Source organism: Scyliorhinus torazame, chromosome 1 (assembly GCF_047496885.1).
Source record: "Scyliorhinus torazame isolate Kashiwa2021f chromosome 1, sScyTor2.1, whole genome shotgun sequence".
NCBI classification, from domain to species: domain Eukaryota; kingdom Metazoa; phylum Chordata; class Chondrichthyes; order Carcharhiniformes; family Scyliorhinidae; genus Scyliorhinus; species Scyliorhinus torazame.
The window spans coordinates 41,024,717-41,043,042 of record NC_092707.1 but is presented as its reverse complement, the minus strand read 5'-3'; the positions used below and the strand labels follow the sequence as shown (position 1 = coordinate 41,043,042).

General features: G+C 42.9%; 1 protein-coding gene across 1 annotated transcript in view; it reads right to left on the bottom strand.

Moving 5' to 3' along the window:
• Positions 1–18,326, bottom strand: part of grk3 (G protein-coupled receptor kinase 3) — a 416,009-nt gene that overhangs the window by 149,919 nt on the left and 247,764 nt on the right. Inside the window, exons 8-9 of the mRNA XM_072488700.1 lie at positions 15,528–15,619; positions 10,897–10,996 (exon numbers count right to left, since the gene is read on the bottom strand). Of these exons, the coding sequence (XP_072344801.1) occupies positions 10,897–10,996; positions 15,528–15,619 (192 nt within the window). The remainder of the gene's footprint in view (positions 1–10,896; positions 10,997–15,527; positions 15,620–18,326) is intronic.

Here is an 18,326-nt window from a genome sequence, read left to right as displayed (position 1 = left end):
AGTGTGGTCTAACCAGGGTTTAATAAAGCTGCAGCAAAACCTTGCAGTTCTTAAACGCAATCCCTCTGTTAATGAAAACCAACACACCATACGCCTTCTTAACAACCTTATCAACCTGGGCGGCAACTTTGAGGGATCCATGTACGTGGACATAATCACTCTGTTCCTCCACACTTCCAAGAATCCTGCCTTTAACCCTGTATTCAGCATTCAAATTCAACCTTCCAAAATGAATCACTTCACATTTATCCAGGTTGAACTCTATCTGCCACTTCTCAGCCCAGCTCTGCATCCTGTCAATGTCCTGTTGTAACTTGCAACAGCCCTCAGCACTATCTACAACTCCACCAACCTTCGTACCATCGGCAAACTTACTAACCCACCCTTCCATTTCCTCATCCAAGTCATTTGTAAAAACCACAAAGAGCAGAGGTTCCAGAACAGATTCCTGCGGGACACCACTGGTCACCGGCCTCCAGGCGGAATACTTTCCATCCACTACCACTCGCTGTCTTCTTTCGGCCAGCTAATTCTGTATCCAGACAGCCAAATTTCCCTGTATCCCATGCCCCCTAACTTTCTGAATGAGCCTACCAAGGGGAACCTTATCAAATGCCTTACTGAAATCCACATATACCACATCTACTGCCCAACCTTCATCTTGTCAAATCCTCAAAGAATTCAGTGAGGCTTGTGAGGCATGACCTGCCCCTCACAAAGCCATGCTGACTCTCTTTAATCAAACTATGTTTTTCTAAATGATCATAAATCCTATCTCTCAGAATCCTTTCCAATATTTTGCTCACCACAGATGTAAGACTGACTGGTCTGTAATTCCCAGGGATTTCCCTATTCCCCTTCTTCAACAGGGGAACAACATTCACCTCCCTCCAGTCATCCGGTATTACTCCAGTGGAGAGTGAGGACGCAAAGATCATCGCCAACGGCACAGCAATCTCCCCCCTTGCCTCCCGTAGTAACCTGGGGTATATCACATCTGGCACAGAGGACTTTTCTATCCTGATGTTTTTCAAAATCTCCAGCACACCGTCCTTCTTAATATCAACCTGTTCTAGTCTATTAACCTGGTTCACGCTGTTCTCATGAGCTAGTGAATACTGAAACAAAATATTCATTTAGGGCCTCCCCTATCTCCTCAGACTCTAGGCATAAGTTCCCTCCACTATCCCTGATCGGCCCTACTCTCACTCTGATCATCCTCTTATTTCTCACATGTGTAGAACGACTTGGGGTTTTCCCTAATCCTTCCCGCCAGAGCTTTTTCATGCCTCCTTCTAGCTCTCCTAAGTCCATTTTTGAGTTCCTTCCTGGCTACCTTGTAACCCTCTAGAGCCGTGCCAGATCCTTGCTTCCTCAACCATATGTAAGCTTCCTTCTTCCTCTTGACTAGAAGCTCCACTTCTCTTGTCATCCAAGGCTCCTTCACCTTACCATTCCTTCCTTGTCTCAGTGGGACAGAACTATCCAGCACTCGCAGCAAGTTCTCCTTAAACAACCCCCACTTTACTGTTGTGCATTTCCCGAACAACAACCGTTCCCATTTTATGCTCCTCAGCTCCTGTCTAATAGCAGTATATGTAGTCATCTCGGACACTGATGGGGTCCAAGGTTCCCACATGTGACGAGGCCACACATTGCACTTGGCTGTCATCACCTGACATGTCTTAAAAATAAAATTTACACCTTAGACTAGAATAAATCTAAATAGAAGTAATACTTTTCCCAATAAATAATACTTTTTCTTAGCCTCGGATATTTAGACACATTCCCTAATATCAGTTTCTCACCAGCCAACCAGCTTATAATGCTTTACTGTGAGTTCACTCTTGGACTTTTTTTTCAAACTGGTCAAATTGCTCACAGGTCTGATGCTCTCCGCTGCCCGAAGGTAGGTGAAGGCTTCGGACCCCGCGCTCTCAATTCAATTCCCACTGTGCTACCGTGCCGCCCATCTTCCACTTTGCGCGCAAAGCTTTAGGTGAGATGTTAAACTGACGCCCTGTCTTCTCTTCCAGATAGATGTAAAATTAGCATTATTTCAAAGAAGAGCAGGGGAGTTCCCTCCAGTGTCCTGGTCAATATTTATCCCTCGGCCAAAATCACAAACAAAAATTTATCAATTTCGCTTCCAATTTCCACTCCTCTATCACCTTCTTATGGTCCACCTCGGACACTTCCCTTCCCTTCCTTGACCTATCACCATTTAAGAGGATAGATTGTCCACTAGTCTCCATTACAAGCCCACAGCTACCTCTACTACAGCTCTTCGCACCCCACATCCTGTAAGGACTCCAAACCATCCTCTCAGTTCCTTCACTTCTGTTGGATCTGTTTCGATGATGCCACTTTCCAAAACAGTGCTGCTGATATGTCTTCTTTCTTCCTTAATTGTGGTGTCCCACCCATTGTGGTTGACAGGGCTCTCATCCGCCTCCAACCCATCTCCCGCACCTCTGCTTTCACCCTTCCTCTCCCTCCCAGAACCAGGATAGGATTCCCCTTGTCCTTAGTTTTCATCCCACCAACCTCCTCATTCAAAGGATCATCCTCCGCCAGTCCGCAAATTCCAGCATGATGCCATCACCAAACACATCTTCCCCTCACTCCCACTGTCAGCATTCCTCAGGGATTGTTCCCCCCGGGATACTCTGGTCCACTCCTCCATCACTCCCAACACCTCACCCTCTTCCCACTGCATCACCCCATGTAATCGCAGAAGGTGTAACACCTGCCTCTTTAACTCCTCCCTACTCACCATCTCAGGCCCTAAACACTCTTTACAGGTGAGGCTGCATTTCCACGTGCACTTCCTTCAATCTGGTCTATTGCATTCGCTGCACCCAACGTGATCTGCTCTACATTGGAAAGACTAAACCCAGACCAGATAATCGCTTTGCAGAACATCTTAATCCGCAAGCAGGACCCAGACCCTCCTTTCACTTGCTATTCCAACTCACCGTACTGCTCTCATGTCCACATGTCCATCCTTGACCTGCTGCAATGTTCCAGCGAAGCCCAACACAAACTGGAGGAACAGCACCTCATCTGCCAATTGGGCATGTTACAGCCTTCCAGATTTAACATTGAGATCAGCAACTGCAGACTGTGAACTCTCTCCTCCACCTTCACCCCACTTTTATTTCTATCGATTCATTTTTCCCTCACCACTGTCTCCCTTTCCCCGACCACACCAGAGCCATCTATTCCCTCTTCCAAGTAGTCTTTTAGAACATAGAACATACAGTGCAGAAGGAGGCCATTCAGCCCATCGAGTCTGCACCAACCCACTTAAGCCCTCACTTCCACCCTATCCCCCAACCCCCTTTGACCCACTGCTTACTCCTGTTCTGCCAGGAACACATTCTGATCTTATAATGTGCCACTATCAGCACTCTTCTTAGTTCATTATCACCACCATTTACATTCCCTTTTGTCTTTTCGTCCACGACATCTTTGTCAACCTCCATCTATTGCTAGCCCTCTATCCAGCCCCAGCGCTCCACGCTCCCCACCCTGCAATAGTATAAATCTCATCCTATTTCCAGTTCTCTCTAACTGTGACAAAGAGTCATCCAGACTCGAAATGTTAGCTCTGTTCTCTCTCCACAGATGCTGTCAGACCTGCTGAGATTGCCTAGCAATTTCTGTTTTTGTTTCAGATTCCAGCATCCGCAGCAATTTGCTTTTATCACAAACAGATTGCCGGTCATTATTCACATGATTATTTGTGAGAGCTTTGGTGCTCAAATTAACTATTGTAAATTCCTACATTACAACAGTAGCCATATTCAAAATTACTTCATTGGGTGTTCAGCGTTTAGAAGGTCCTGACAGTTATGACAAATTTCACCACAGCAGCTGTGACAATCAATATCATCCTAACTACAACTTTCTAAAATAAAGGTCAATTCACCCTATTGCCCAATGTTAACAGATCCTTTTTTTAAATTCCAGGATGCGGATCCATACCTTTATGAAAAATGAATCCGTTCTTCCTCTATCTGCATATCAGGAGTTGCAGAGATCATCCTATTAGTTTTTGAGATTTGTTTTTCACAAATAGACTAACAAAGAGGGGTGAAAACATTACCTCTGGCCACCTTCAGCGGCACCTTCTATTATTCACAGGTCTCTGGCTAAAGTAAAGAAATATCAACCAGCTATCCCCACTGATTAATACATGTATTTAAAGATTTGCTTTGGGCTCTTGATGCCTAATAGCCAAATGAATGTTTAGGTTTTCCCGTGAACAATGGTCTTTTTGACAATGCATCTGTAGAACTAGACAGCAGCATGCAGTCAGTGCCTTCAAGGGTGTCCTGTACAAAATCTTCTGAGACAGTTTGCAACTGAAGGAGAAATGGATACAGCTAGATGATTAAATTTTTTTTCCTTTCTTGTTACAACATTTTTTTTTTGTGTCAACTTTAATTTCAGGAAAGCGTGTGTGCATAAAAATAGTTTCGCGTTAGTACAAAACATTATTCTTTTCTGCTTAACTGAGGAGTCCAACCACTTCAAAATAACTTCATGAATGAAAAGCCAGTAAATTTGTTGAGGTCTTTTCATTTTTATGAAATATGAACTAATGCAATATTCAATACTGGCTCGCCTCTTGCTCAGAAATTCTGACATAGTCACATTAATTTAGCTTTTTCCCTACATCGTTTACCTTTAGATAATTATGGGAGACAGTTTGAACACACCTGATGCTGGCTGCTAAAAGCATTACAGAACCACTTTGTTACCAACCAGAATAGCTTACTGCAGTCGAGCAATAAAGCACATCTCATTTAAAACAGCAGCAATGCGACACTCACACTGTCATCTGCCACCATAACCAGTGACTGCACAAATCAGTCACCAGGCCAGTTTGTTAACACCTTGAAGACCATAACTGGAAAATAAATATGAAACAGTATGTTTGCAGTGGTGCACCACAAACGTTCTATCGTGAATTTAAGAACCTAAAGTGACCATGACCCCACCCAGGGAGAGGAACCAGAGGTGAACATCTCCCTGAACACAGAGAAGGCCTTCGATAGAGTCGAATGGAGATACCGGAACGGTTTGGGTTTGGGCCAGAGTTCACCTCATGGGTGAAAACATATAGCGTTCCCATGGCGAGTGTAGGAACAAACACCACCAGCACTGGATACTTCCGGCTGTATAGAGGCACATGGCAGGCATGTCTTCTATCCCCACTTCTATTTGCCCTGGCAATTGAGCCATGGGCGATCGCTCTTAGAACAGCGAAGGGGTGGAAAGACATTCGGAGGGAGACTGAGAGCATAGAGTCTCACTCTACGCAGGTGCCTTGCTCCTCGACATCTCGAACCTCTTAGCCAGCGTGGAAGGAATAATGGATCTCCAAAGGAAGTTCGGAGCCTTCTCAAGTTATAAACGTAACCTGAGCAAGAGCAAAATCTTCCCCGTGAACCCGCAGGGGGCAGGAGCACAGGTTTTTTCAAAACAAATTTACAGTACCCAATTATTATTTTTTTTCCAATTAAGGGGCAATTTAGCATGACCAATTCACCTAACCTGCACATCTTTGGGTTGTGGGGGTGAGACCCACGGAGACACGGGGAGAATGTGCAAACTCCACACGGACAATGACCAATGAACCAGGATTGAACCCGGGTCCTTGGTGGCATGAGGTAGAAGTGCTAACCACTAAGTCACCATGCTGCCCCAGACAACAGCAGTGCTGAGGAGGTTGCCATTCAAGATTTCCCAGACCAAATTCCAATACCTGGGGATCTAATTAGCCCACGACTGGACACAGATCCACAAATAGAACCTGACGAGCTGGTGGAAGAGGTAAAAAGGGACCTGAAGTGGTGAGACTCGCTCTCGCTCTCCCTAGCGGAGAGAGTGCAGACGAGTAAGATGAACGACTTGTCCAAGTTCCTTTTCCTGTTCCCATGGGAGACCTGGGCCTCCAGCGAGTGTAGTGGATGGAAAGTATTCCACTAGGAGGTCGGTGACCAGTGGTGCCCCACAGGGATCTGTTGTGGGACCTCTGCTCTCTGTGATGTTTAGAAATGACTTGGATGAGAAAGAGGAAGGGTGGGTTAGTAAGTTTGCCGATGACGCGAAGGTGGTGGAGATGTAGATAGTGTCGAGGGCTGTTCCAGATTACAACAGGACATGACAGAATGCAAAGCTGGGCTGAGGGGCTGTTTAGCACAGGACTAAATCGCTGGCTTTGAAAGCAGACCAAGGCAGGCCAGCAGCACGGTTCAATTCCTGTAACAGCCTCCCCGAACAGGCGCCGGAATGTGGTGACTAGGGGCTTTTCATTTGAAGCCTACTTGTGACAATAAGCGATTTTCATTTCATTTCAAGTGGCAGATGGAGTTCAACCTAGATAAATGTGAAGTGATTAATTTTGGAAGGTCGAAATTGAATTCTGAAGACAGGTTTAAGGCAGGATTCTTGGATGTGTGGAGGAACAGAGAGATCTTGGAGTCCATGGACATAGATCCCTCAAAGTTGCCACCCAGGTTGATAGGGTTGTTAAGAAGGCATATCGTGTGTTGGCTTTCATTAACAGGGGGATTGAGTTTTAAGAGCTGCGAGGTTTTGCGGCAGCCTTATAAAACCCTGGTTAGACCACACTTGGAATATGAAGAAAGGTTGAGAGAGCTAGTGCTTTTCTCACTGGAGTGAAGAAGGAAGAGAGATGACTTAATTGAGGTGTATAAGGTGATTAAAGGCATGGATAGAGTGAATGGCCAGAGACTTTTCCCCAGGGCGGAAATGGCTGTCACAAGGGAACATAATTTTAAGTTGATTGGAGGAAGGTATAGGGGAGATGTCAGAGGTAGGTTCTTTACACAGAGAGTGGTGCATGCGTGGAATGCACCGCCAGCGGAGGAGTCAGAGTCATTCGGGACATATGAGCGACTCTTGGACAGGCACATGGACAACAGTAAATTGTAGGGGTGTAGGTTAGATTGATCTTAGATTAGGATAAATGGTCGGCACAACATTGTGGCCGAAGGGCCTGTACTGTGCTGTACTGTTCTATGTTCTAAGAACAAAGTGGGAGGAAGAGCTAGACGGGGAGATAGGGGGAGGTCTCTGAATGGAAGCACTGCACAGTACAAACTTCACCTCCACGTTCGCAGGGCTAAGCCTAACGCAATTAAAGGTGGTGCACAGGGTACAGCTAACCAGGATAAGAATGAGCGGGTTCTTCCTGGAGGTGGAAGACAAGTGTGAACGGTACCAGAGTGGCCCAGCTAACCATGCCCACATGTTCTGGTTTTGCCCCAGACTTGTCAGGTACTGGACGTCCTTTTTTGACGCCATGTCAGGAGTTGTGGGGATGACGGTGGAGCCCTGCCCGGTTGGTGGCAGTCTTTGGGGTATCAGAACAGCCAGAGCTATACCTGGGGAGAGGTGGATGCCCTAGCCTTTGCCTCCATTATCGCTCAACCTGACATCTGCTCCGTGGCGATTGGCACTACCCAAAGTTGCAGACTGACTGTCCGACCTGACAGAATTTTCAAACTTGACAAAATAAAAAAGCCATTAGACGATCAGAGAAAGGCTTCCACAGCATGTGGAGGCTGTTCATCAGCATATTCCAAGTCCTGTTCGTAACTAACAAGTTAATTTTTTTGAAGGGGGGTGGGGGGGGGGAAGAGAGATCAGAAGAGACCACAAAACAAAGAGAGGAAAGGGGGGTTCACACCAAGAGAAACACCAGACAAGTAGAAGGAGAGAACGGAGAGGAACAAGGGGCAAAAAGCACACCCAGCGGATACCCACGCCCCGCAGCACGGCTCATTCAAGGCGGGGCGGGTGGGTGGCACAGTGGGATCAGCCGACCCTCCCAGCCGAACACAGCCAGCCATCGCCCCCCCCCCCCACAACCTACTGGGCCCACCTCAGGGCTCAGCTGTCCTTTTGCTTTCTGTACAGTATGTCTCCTTTTTCGACTTTCAGTTTGGCTAAATAAGAGCACCTTGTAATCTAAGTTTTACATGTCAGGACTGTATAATATGTGTATAATAACTGAAACTACTGCTGATGTTATATTATTTGATAAATGTGTAGGTTTTATATTGTTCTGTACTGTTGATATAAAATGCCAAAAGCTCCATATAAATACTTTCAAAAAAATGAATTTTAAAACCAGGAATGGATTAAGAGTGATTACATAGGCATGCATTTATGTGACTGAAAGTACTTCAGAAATACAACATCTGTGATGTGAAAATCTAACTGTTTTCTGATTATTTGTTCTTAAATGTGTTCTGGAACATATTAGAAAGGAAAGACTTCAATTTATACAGTGCCTGGCCATGTTCTCGGAACTTCCGAAAATACTTCACATTGAATTAATTACTTTGGAAGCGGGTTATCTCATAAATATCACAGCCAACTTCCAAACAGCAAAATCTTTCTTGTCGCATTAGAATGGCAGCAATGATTTTGGTGAAGTTTATTTAGTGGAATTTTGATCAGGGCTGAGAGAACTCTCTGCTCTCCTTTGAATAGTGTCATGGGCTCTGTCACTCCCATCAGCAATGCTAAATGCTCAAATCCTGGTCCATCTCAGAAGTGCGGCCAATTGAACCATGTTGACATGCTTATTACAGCCAAATTCTTACATTTTTGCTCAATGTACATAAGAAAGCCCAGAACAACCAAAGAAAGCACTTAACCAATCTGACTCACTCCTTACACAGGTAGCTATATCTACCCTACTTTGACTGTACCGTAAATATTTAGGGTGGGATTCTGCGGTCCCCCAGCCAGTACTAAGCAGCGCCTGATTGAAGCCTCCTAGGAACTGTTGACTCCCATGCGCCGCGCAAATTTGGGGTTGAGATATTTAAATGAGCCATGAATATCAATTTCTGGATGGGCGCCATCCAGATCGCGTCGGGCCTAGTGAGCCACGTGACTCGTGATCGGCCCAAGCCCGGTGCAAAGTCCAATTTGGGGCTCTCCAGTGATTCACTCATCATGCAAAACTGAATCACGCCCCTTATCTCTCCACCCATTTTTTAAAAATCTGCTCTGTTGGAAAATGTACTGACCAGTGCCTCGACCACATCGAAAGGTTTCAATGGTCTGAGCTTCAATTCTTGACTTGTCAGTCAGGACTGCAGTTGGGGTTTTCACAGTCGGATTCCTTGTCCTAGGAGGACGAAAACTAACACGTGTTTCCACTCCCAATTTTTATGCCATGGCTTTTGATAGAATATGAGCTTATATGGGCTTATATGGATGATGGATCAGGTTCTGTTGGGAGGCTTTCCAACAGAATTGGCAGGCTAATGTCCATGAAACCATACACAATGCCAGGAGTTTTCAGGAGAGAATTAGAAAATTGAAAACAAATTAATTTCCTGTTGCTGCCCATATATTATTTAAGTACATCATCCAGGACAAGGGGCAAATTGCATTTCGTCAATAACACCGCTATGCTGGCTACAGAGAGCGTTGATTCACCTTTTAGTTTAGCCCACCGTTCCACTGGAGGTGTGTGGTGCAGGGGGAGTGCTTCTCTTCTTATAGAATCATAAAAGCCAACAGCACAGAAAGAGGCCATTTGTTAGTGGCGCCTTTGATAGATTAGTAATGTATTGTCCCATGACCTAGTTTTTGGTCTATAAATTGCAAGTTCCTTGTCCTATGGTACCTGTCTAGCGCACCTTTAAGTTAGGTTTTGAATTAGTTTCACCACATTTTCAGGTAGCATCCCAACAACCAACAAATGTGAAAAAAATTCTCCTCATCTCACCTCTCAAATCTCTTTCCTGTGATTTTAAATCCATGACCTTCAGTTATTGTCCCACACACCATTTTACTCTATCAAAATCTACAGAGAATCTCTATTAGGTCAGCTGATACGGTCACAATCTGAACTTGTGTTCCATAATGTAGTGTTGATGTTTACCATCACATTGCAATATCCAACATTTTCCAGTTACACATGTTAGAGAAAACTATACAGGCTCCCATTTAAAAGAAAATGTTCTGGGTGAGTTAGCATTGAGAATAGCGAGGGATAAGAGTACCGGGAAATTGTGATATTTTAGCCTACTGTTATTTGATCTTGACACCAGATGCAAGAAGAGGAATGAAAACATTGTAAATGATTTACTAACAACTGAGATTGGAAGAACATAATCACGTGGTACTGGAGCCAAATGCGGGAGTGTTTTGCTTCATGTTGGCACCCAGTCATTAAGATTTGAACAATTCCAAGTATTCTGAGCATGCGACAGTAATTTGTTCAGAATAAGATGTAGGCTGGAATTTGAGTCGCCGGGGAGCCGGTGCCATATTACGCTCTGATGAGCATTGATTGAGGCAGAATTTATACCTCACTTGGGAGGAAGTCCTACCTTGGACAGTCCCCCCTGGCACAATGCTGCAGTGGGCGGAAGAGGTACTACAGGAAGCTGCCTGGAACAAAGTCCCAGGACCCAGAGTGCAGGTAAATAGCAGGGGTCCCAGGGGAGGGGGAGGAGATCAATAGGTCAGGCCTTAAGGGGAGGGGAAGGAGATCAATAGGTCAGGCCTTAAGGGGAGGCTGCCCGTTCAGAAGGGGCCTTCTGATGGAGGTGCCCTTTCTTCCCCCCACCCTCCCCCACTTCCCATCCAAATTCGAACTTTGTTTTTCTCCAACCTTCCCTCCCTTAACTATCATCCATCCATCAGCCTAAACATTGAGGGCCTAGCAGTAATTGACGCCCTAGCAGTAATTGACGCAGGGCAAAGGCGTGATTTCCGGCTCCACCCAGTGTGATCATTTACATCAATGAGCTTACTAATATTTTCACTTGCCAAATTCAAAAACTGCACCATCTTCTACAAACAACAATGCAAATTTGCATCTGAACTCACCCCAGTGCTGACCAGTGATAACATGATTCGTTCATTAAGGGCTAACGTTTCTCCCTGTTTCATCTTGATTCGTTTTTTATCTAAACACTTCATGGCATACCTAAAAATTGTAAACAAAAAAAGAGGATAATTACACAAACTGCCACACTAGGCGCTGCATGATTCACCAAGAAAATATGCACCGGCAGCCAGGTACAGAATGAAAGCAAAATGAGGTGAGAAACTTGATCACAGTCAATTTCTTCACTATTCACACCACACCTGAAAATCCAACAGAAACGCAATTTACTTTCGGATATGAGCTAAACATGATCCTCCTGGAACAAAATAATAAATTATTAAAATTATGTTGATTTCTCTTTGAGATGGGGGAAGCAGAGTCGGAAATGAGGTCTATTTGGGATTGTGTTGGCTTTAAGATGACACGCATAGCCATGACAGGTGAGGACTGAGTAAACCCTTCATTGCAGACCGTTTGAGTTTTTTAAGTACCGCAAAGGTGGGAGACTGTTATGCTGAAGCAGTATAGTGTTTTGGTCAGGCTCCACTGACAATGTTTGCAGGTTCAGCCACCAAGGCACAATGGAAACACTGGAGATATGGATACAGTGCAGAGAAGCATGTGACTAGACTTATCGCTAGTCTCAGAGCAGCAACTTACAAAACTAAAAAGCTTTGACTCTTCAGCTTTAAAAGTGTGCATGTGAGACAATATTATAAAGATATGTCGTAGGATACTAACTAAAATAACAGGTAATCCAGAGCACTATTTCACATTCAACCACAACTGCAAGACAAAAGAATATAGATTGTTTTAAATGGTAATTGGCAAGCTCACAATAATTGCCAGAAGCACACAGAGTGATTAAAACCTATACTGCATAGGGTGATGGGAGGTACTAACTTTGGAATCATTCAAGAAATTGGATGCTGTTGAATGGATCACAGATTTTTAAGCATGCATCAATTAGATCGACTGAACGGCCTCCCTCATCTTTACTTATGTTTCAGATCTTTACAAGTGAGTTAGAAAATAATATTACACATCTACAATTCTTATAAAATGGTATAATCTATTTTTATAAAGCCAGGTCTCACATTGTTCTAAATGTCTATGTAGCTAATGTTCTCTTCTTGATTTAACCATCTTTAATCGAGTGGCAGGTTACTATTTAAACTCTCGTTCTGTCAAGAAAAATCATCCAATTTAACTGCACCAAAGTTGATGGTTAAAAAAATAGCAGTGTCCAATTCAGCTTTTGTGTCATGAGCCATATGGGTAAACATGTTACAGTTTGGAAAATCATGGACCTTGATTTCATAATCTTGTGACACTTTTGCCCCATAATTAGGCAACGAGAACTGATGAGCATGATTTTCAGGGCAGACAGAAGATTTAGAAACCAGTCTTTCTTTAACCAACATGGGGCCTTGTGACCTTTCTTTGCTTGGTAGATCAGACTTCTCATAGGCAAAACCCGATTCCTCTGCCAGAAAGACGAGATGATCCAGGGTTTCTAACCTCCATGTTACCTTCCAAACTAAAAAACACAGGATGGTCCATGGGACAGGCGTCCCCAATAGCACAGTTAGTTAAAATTTCTGGGCACCAAAAGGAGGAATGTTCTTTTGTCTGCAATTGTTTTTCAATTTTCTCTTCCCTGCCATCTCTCCAAGTTATTCTCCCACAATTACTCTTTATTATACATTTGAGCATTTCAGTGATTGCAATCTGTGGTGTGGGAAATTTTGAGGTGCAGGACTCTAAGAACATGTGTTGACCACGTCCTAAATCTGGTATTACATTGTTTTCCTTTATGTTAATCATTTGATCTCCCAAAATTCAAAAAACTGTGCTTTTTAAGTGAAAAATATTAGTATCGATAGGCATTTTATTTTGAACCATGTGGCATTTTGAATTATTAGTCTTCAGCACAGCTAGAATTCAATTGTGCAGCATTTTACAGGTCAAGTATTTGTTATCCGAGATCCTTGCGGCTAACTGTGTTTCGGATTTCAAATGAATTTGGTTTTCGCATATCGGAGTAGGCCTACTGACATTATAATAGCCTAAGCCTAGACTGGCTATAGTCTGCTGCTTCACAGCACCAGAGACCCGGGTTCGAATCCGGGCTTGGGGCTCTGTCTGTGCGGAGTCTGCACGTTCTTGTGTCTGCGTGGGTTTCCTCTGGGTGCTCCGGTTTCCTCCCACAAGTCCTGAAATACGTGCTTGTTAGGTGAATTCGACATTCTCAATTCTCCCTCAGTGTACCCAAGCAGGCACCGGAGTGTGGCGACTAGGGGATTTTCACAGTAACTTCATTGCACGGTTAATGTAAGCCTTTTCGCGATACTAATAAAGATTATTATTAAGCTAATAAAATGGCTAGAAAAGTAAGATGTATCACTGAATGCAGGATAATCACAAATTACACCAACTTCAATTCTGCTTGTAGGAGATGGTTTAGAGAGTCAATGTACTCTGCTGGGAGATATTATTGAATAGATCTTCTAGCTTCATCTGCCTCATCAACATTGTTTTTAGTTTCAGAAATTTGCATTTTATTTTATAGATTGACATTATTTCTTGCTCACTTATAAATGCACATTACTGCCACGCATCTACCAACCGGTCACACATCTTAATGATATCATCTATGGGCACTTTCGCTACCGAATACATTATGCCATCTTCATCAGCACTGTTTTTAGAATTTACATTTCATGACCTGAAAATTGCCTTGCTCCATCAGCTGAATTAATGACGTTACTTTGATAGGGGCAGAGTAAACAGCAAAAACAGTGTCCCAGCAAGAGTTTGGTATGGGAATGCGCTTAACAATTATCCAGGAGCAACATGATTTTACAGTTCTTCAATTACTCTGGATCTCTATGTACACTCAAGCTTCACTTTCCAAGCACAGTTTCAGATCTTGGGCTCCAAAGGCAGTAAGGAGACACCAATCTTTGGCCACCTCCTCAGAGGTTCATGGCTTCTTTCAAGCTCACTTAGCTTCTCCCTTTACAGCTCTCTCTTTGACTTGGAGCTTTCTTTAACTTTAGCACTACTTCTGGATGCTCTGAAACCTTTCTCCTGTCCCTCTTGCAGTGTCCTGCTCTGTGGGCACGATCCTCTGTAGTTGCGTTCCTGCTCAAGTTACCTGACCTTGCGTGGTGTTTTGAGCCTTTTACTATTGTGCATGCAAAAGAGCCGTTCCCCACCCCAAGGAATGACAAAAGGCAGTCTTTTGCCCATGTGCCGGCCAGAGCATGTGCAAAAGGGCTGAGAGCAGCCACAGCCTGCCAGGAAATGTGCTTCCAGGGCAGCATTGCCAAGTTTCCACAAGGCGTGTGAGTCAGGAAGCCAGGATTGTCCAAGAGGAGTCTGGGTTATGACTGGTTAGAAGAGGAGATGTCGGAGTGACGCTCTGGCATGCTCCATCAGCACTACAGCACTGACTGCAATCAGTAAGTTAGCGAGGAAACAAGTGTGTCATCATAAAAAGAGGCAGAGAGGTCTCTTACAAAACAATTTTTTGGTTCACCTGACAGAATCTATTAAGTAGAGCTCAATCCGGTACCATTTTTTGCTGGAGAAAGGATCTACAATTAGGCAAAATATGACAATATGCTTAGGAGTTCTAGATTCCATTTTTCCCTTAGATAGCTACCTGCATATAATTTTGTTTTTTAAAATTTAGAATACCCAATTAATTTCTTTCCCCCCAATTAAGGGGCAATTTAGTGTAATAATCCACCTATCCTGCACATCTTTTTTGGGTTGTGGGGGCGAAACCCACGCAAACACGGGGAGAATGTGCAAACTCCACACAGACAGTGACCCAGAGCCGGGATCGAACCTGGGTCCTCAGCGCCGTGAGGCAGCAGTGCTAACCACTGCACCACCGTGCTGCCCTACCTGCATATAAATTACAAGCCTATAACTTGAAACAAATGTTCAGTCCACATCCTAAACCACAAAATTGAAGTTTATCATCTGATAGCATTGGTTGTTTATTGATAGCTTCAGCTTCTTATGTAACTACATAAAATTCTCACTCATAGATGTTCAAGCATTGCTGGTTCTCAATCTCAGCTGAGTTGTCAAATGCGAAAAGCTGAATCAACGTGGGGGTGGAAGAGCAGCAAGGAACACAATTCTAAAATTGTAACCATGGCACCATCTATGCTTTTGTTCACGCTGAGGCAGATGGTTAAACAGTGGTAGGCACATGGGTGTGCCAGATCTGTGAGCAGATTATTTTTTGACTCCTCAGTTGGGAATCAGCAAAAGCTACTTGGAGAAAAAATGTTTCAAGGCTTCTATGTGACAGCTTCACTGTATGTTCTAATCTATATATTATTCTAGAAGTGACACTCTAGGCTCTGGTCCCTATACTACCTTTTACGCAACACACTTCCGCCTGTGGATTATCCTGTATTTAATGCAAACCAGCTCATGTGTTAATATGTATGTCATAACTTCAGCCTAGATTTCATGCAGTCACACACTATAGTCCCCTTATTATCCTCCACGTAACATGCTACAATTAGTGTGCTATCCTATGTGTCTGTATTGAAGTGAAACTAAAACTCGAGAAGTTAAATAGCGAAACCAGGAATAAAATTACATTTTTCCAGTATCAGCTTTCCTGCATCCATATACTTCACCGAATCCTCCCCTTCCGATTATTCGATGTACACTGAAGTCATTCATCGTTAGCTGCAAAGTAAATGAAATACCATTACTCCTGTGCACTGACTGGCACAAACACACTGGCAGGCCATTAAATAAGAGCAATCCCAGCAACAAACATGTTGAGAAAGTGTGCTGTAAATATGTTGCATTTCAGCATTTGCTTTGTTCAAACTCTTTTTTTAAGTGACTTGCTCTTATTCTCTCAGAGAGGGTATAACTGCAAGATATAAGCCAAGACAGTGGCTGTTACTACATGGCTAATGCAAAAAAGGAAGTAATGCGAGGCAGGATATTACTTCCTATATATTACTTCAAAGAAATGTCAAGGGATAGAAAGTATTACTGCAGGACAGAATGTAGAATAAAAACTTATTACAAGCAGGACATGCAATGATAATGTGGAAAGCATAAACTTTACATTATTCAATAAGTGTTTTATATCAGCATATGATGAAATATATCAGTTCCCTGTATACAAGTTTGAACGGCAAAAAATTAATTGTTTATTCAGACCAATTTGTGATTCTTACTTATTTGCTACAGATACCTCGGCAGTAAGACCAAGCTCTGACCACTGTCCAATTATAGCATTACTTGAATACACTTCCACTTCTTGCATGCTTCAATGAGTGCAAATATTATTCTCTGCATCTGCGGCTCAATGGGATTAGATTTATTGCTAAACCAGAAGATCTGGCTTAATGCTGACTCAATCAAACTGTGGGTTAGGTGGGTATATCTAATCTGATTCCCTCCCATAGGTTGAGATAGACATAGGTAATTACAACAATGCAAAAAAAAATCTGAATTTACTTTGTCCTAACTTTATTACGTTAGCATTTTATTTACTTGCCCCATGGAGTTGGATTCATCTGGATCACATGATAGAGTTCTTTTAATTTGAAGGCAACTAGGTGAGGGAATGCACAGGTTGATTGCCCGTCAGCTGCGAAGAGCAATTTAGTCAACTTTAAGGACCACTTTGCAGTGAACTTCACATCTAAAACTGGCATTCTGAAACAGCTTACCAGCTCTGGGCTGGTACAGCAGCATCCCTCTTTAATCCTGAAGAACGAGGAAGAGATTCTTGCTTCTTTTGGCCTCACAAGAGTAATTTTTTAGCACTTATCAAGCCTTATTCTGACAGATTATATGATCAGAGTTCCCCTGATGAATTCACTTCCCAATAGACTGTTAACCTGTTACTGAAGTCTTATATAATTGGATCCCATTTTACACAATTTCAGGATACAGGTGAGCACCTCAGCTGCCCAGGAAAACATGGGTGCAAATCAGGGAGCTTAGGGGAAGTGAAGTGAATCAGTAGATTACTGAGGTTTAACTCAGTTACAATCAGATTTCAACTGGATGAAATGGGTCCCTACTCATACAAATACTTGCTATTGCATTTACTTGAAGCAAATGCTTGTGAAGGTTTCTGATTGTAATATTTAGGTTATAACATGATGCTAAACCTCTGTGCTTGTGTGTGCGGTTAAATAAAATACACCATAGAAAATATGTTATTTTGTTCATGAGAGAAGCATAAAGTCCACATATCACAGAATAACAGTGAAGGGAGTTATTATAGAGTGAATCCTTTATACTGTTTATTTTTTGGTGATAACAGTTATAAGCAATATGTATTCTGTTTGAATATAATACTGAGATCAAAGTTAGAGAAAATTATTTATGGAGTTAATAATGAGAGGTTCATAAACTACATGGTATAAAGAAACTTGTATTTATATGTTTAAGTATATGGAATATATGGGATAATAGAGTGATTTAGTGACCGAACCCAAGATGTTCATGTAAATATCCATACTCTACAACACCAGTGTAACATGTGCTTAAATGTCAGATTTACACAGTTAACGTAACTTGTGCCTCTTGTGTCAGAGGGATGTATTTTCAAGCCCGATGAATTGGACATGTAATTTAGGCTGAAGCTTTATGGTACTGAAGAAGTGCTGGCATTGTTAGAGGTGGCAATCCCTTGAACGAGCCAAGATTTGTCTCCACTGGAGTTCTGGGTAGCCATTAAACATCCCTTGGTACTTTTCAAAGATGAGCAGGACTAACATCTAACATTCTTCCATTAAGCAACATCACAAGAAAAATTGGTCAATCATCTTATTAATTTTTATGGGACCTTGCTGTCCATGCATGGCTACTTTGTTTCACTACTTAAGCTAATTTATTGCATGTGAACTGCTTTTAATCTTTTCTTAAAGATGCAACAATAATCACAACCCTATCTTTCATAAAATGTCAGTGAAGTTTGCGTGGTCTTGATATGCCCTGGGAAGTCACAGGTATTGGGCTCCTATTGCATGATATCCTTGGAACCGTCTAATTCTACTGTGGAATCAAATCTGCAGTACATCAATGATTGAGCTACAAGTGTTTGGGCCTTATTGCAAAGTGCCCACTAAAATGGTCAGATCTCTACTCCAGGAGTAAAACAATTCAAAGCAGCTCCTCTTGGCAAAGCTACATCCCATTCCTGGAAAAAAAGGGCTAATTGACAAGCTAGGAGCAGCCCATTGACAAACACAATAATTCGAGAATGTTTTCAAATGAACAGACTCAAAATCCTGTTTCTGCACGACAGATGAGTTGTCAAATCTTTTTCCAGAAAAGGCAATTCCACATAATTCATAGACTGACTCTCCGAATGAACAATTCACTTACCACCATTCCCCTGCCATCGCCCCATAACCCTGCA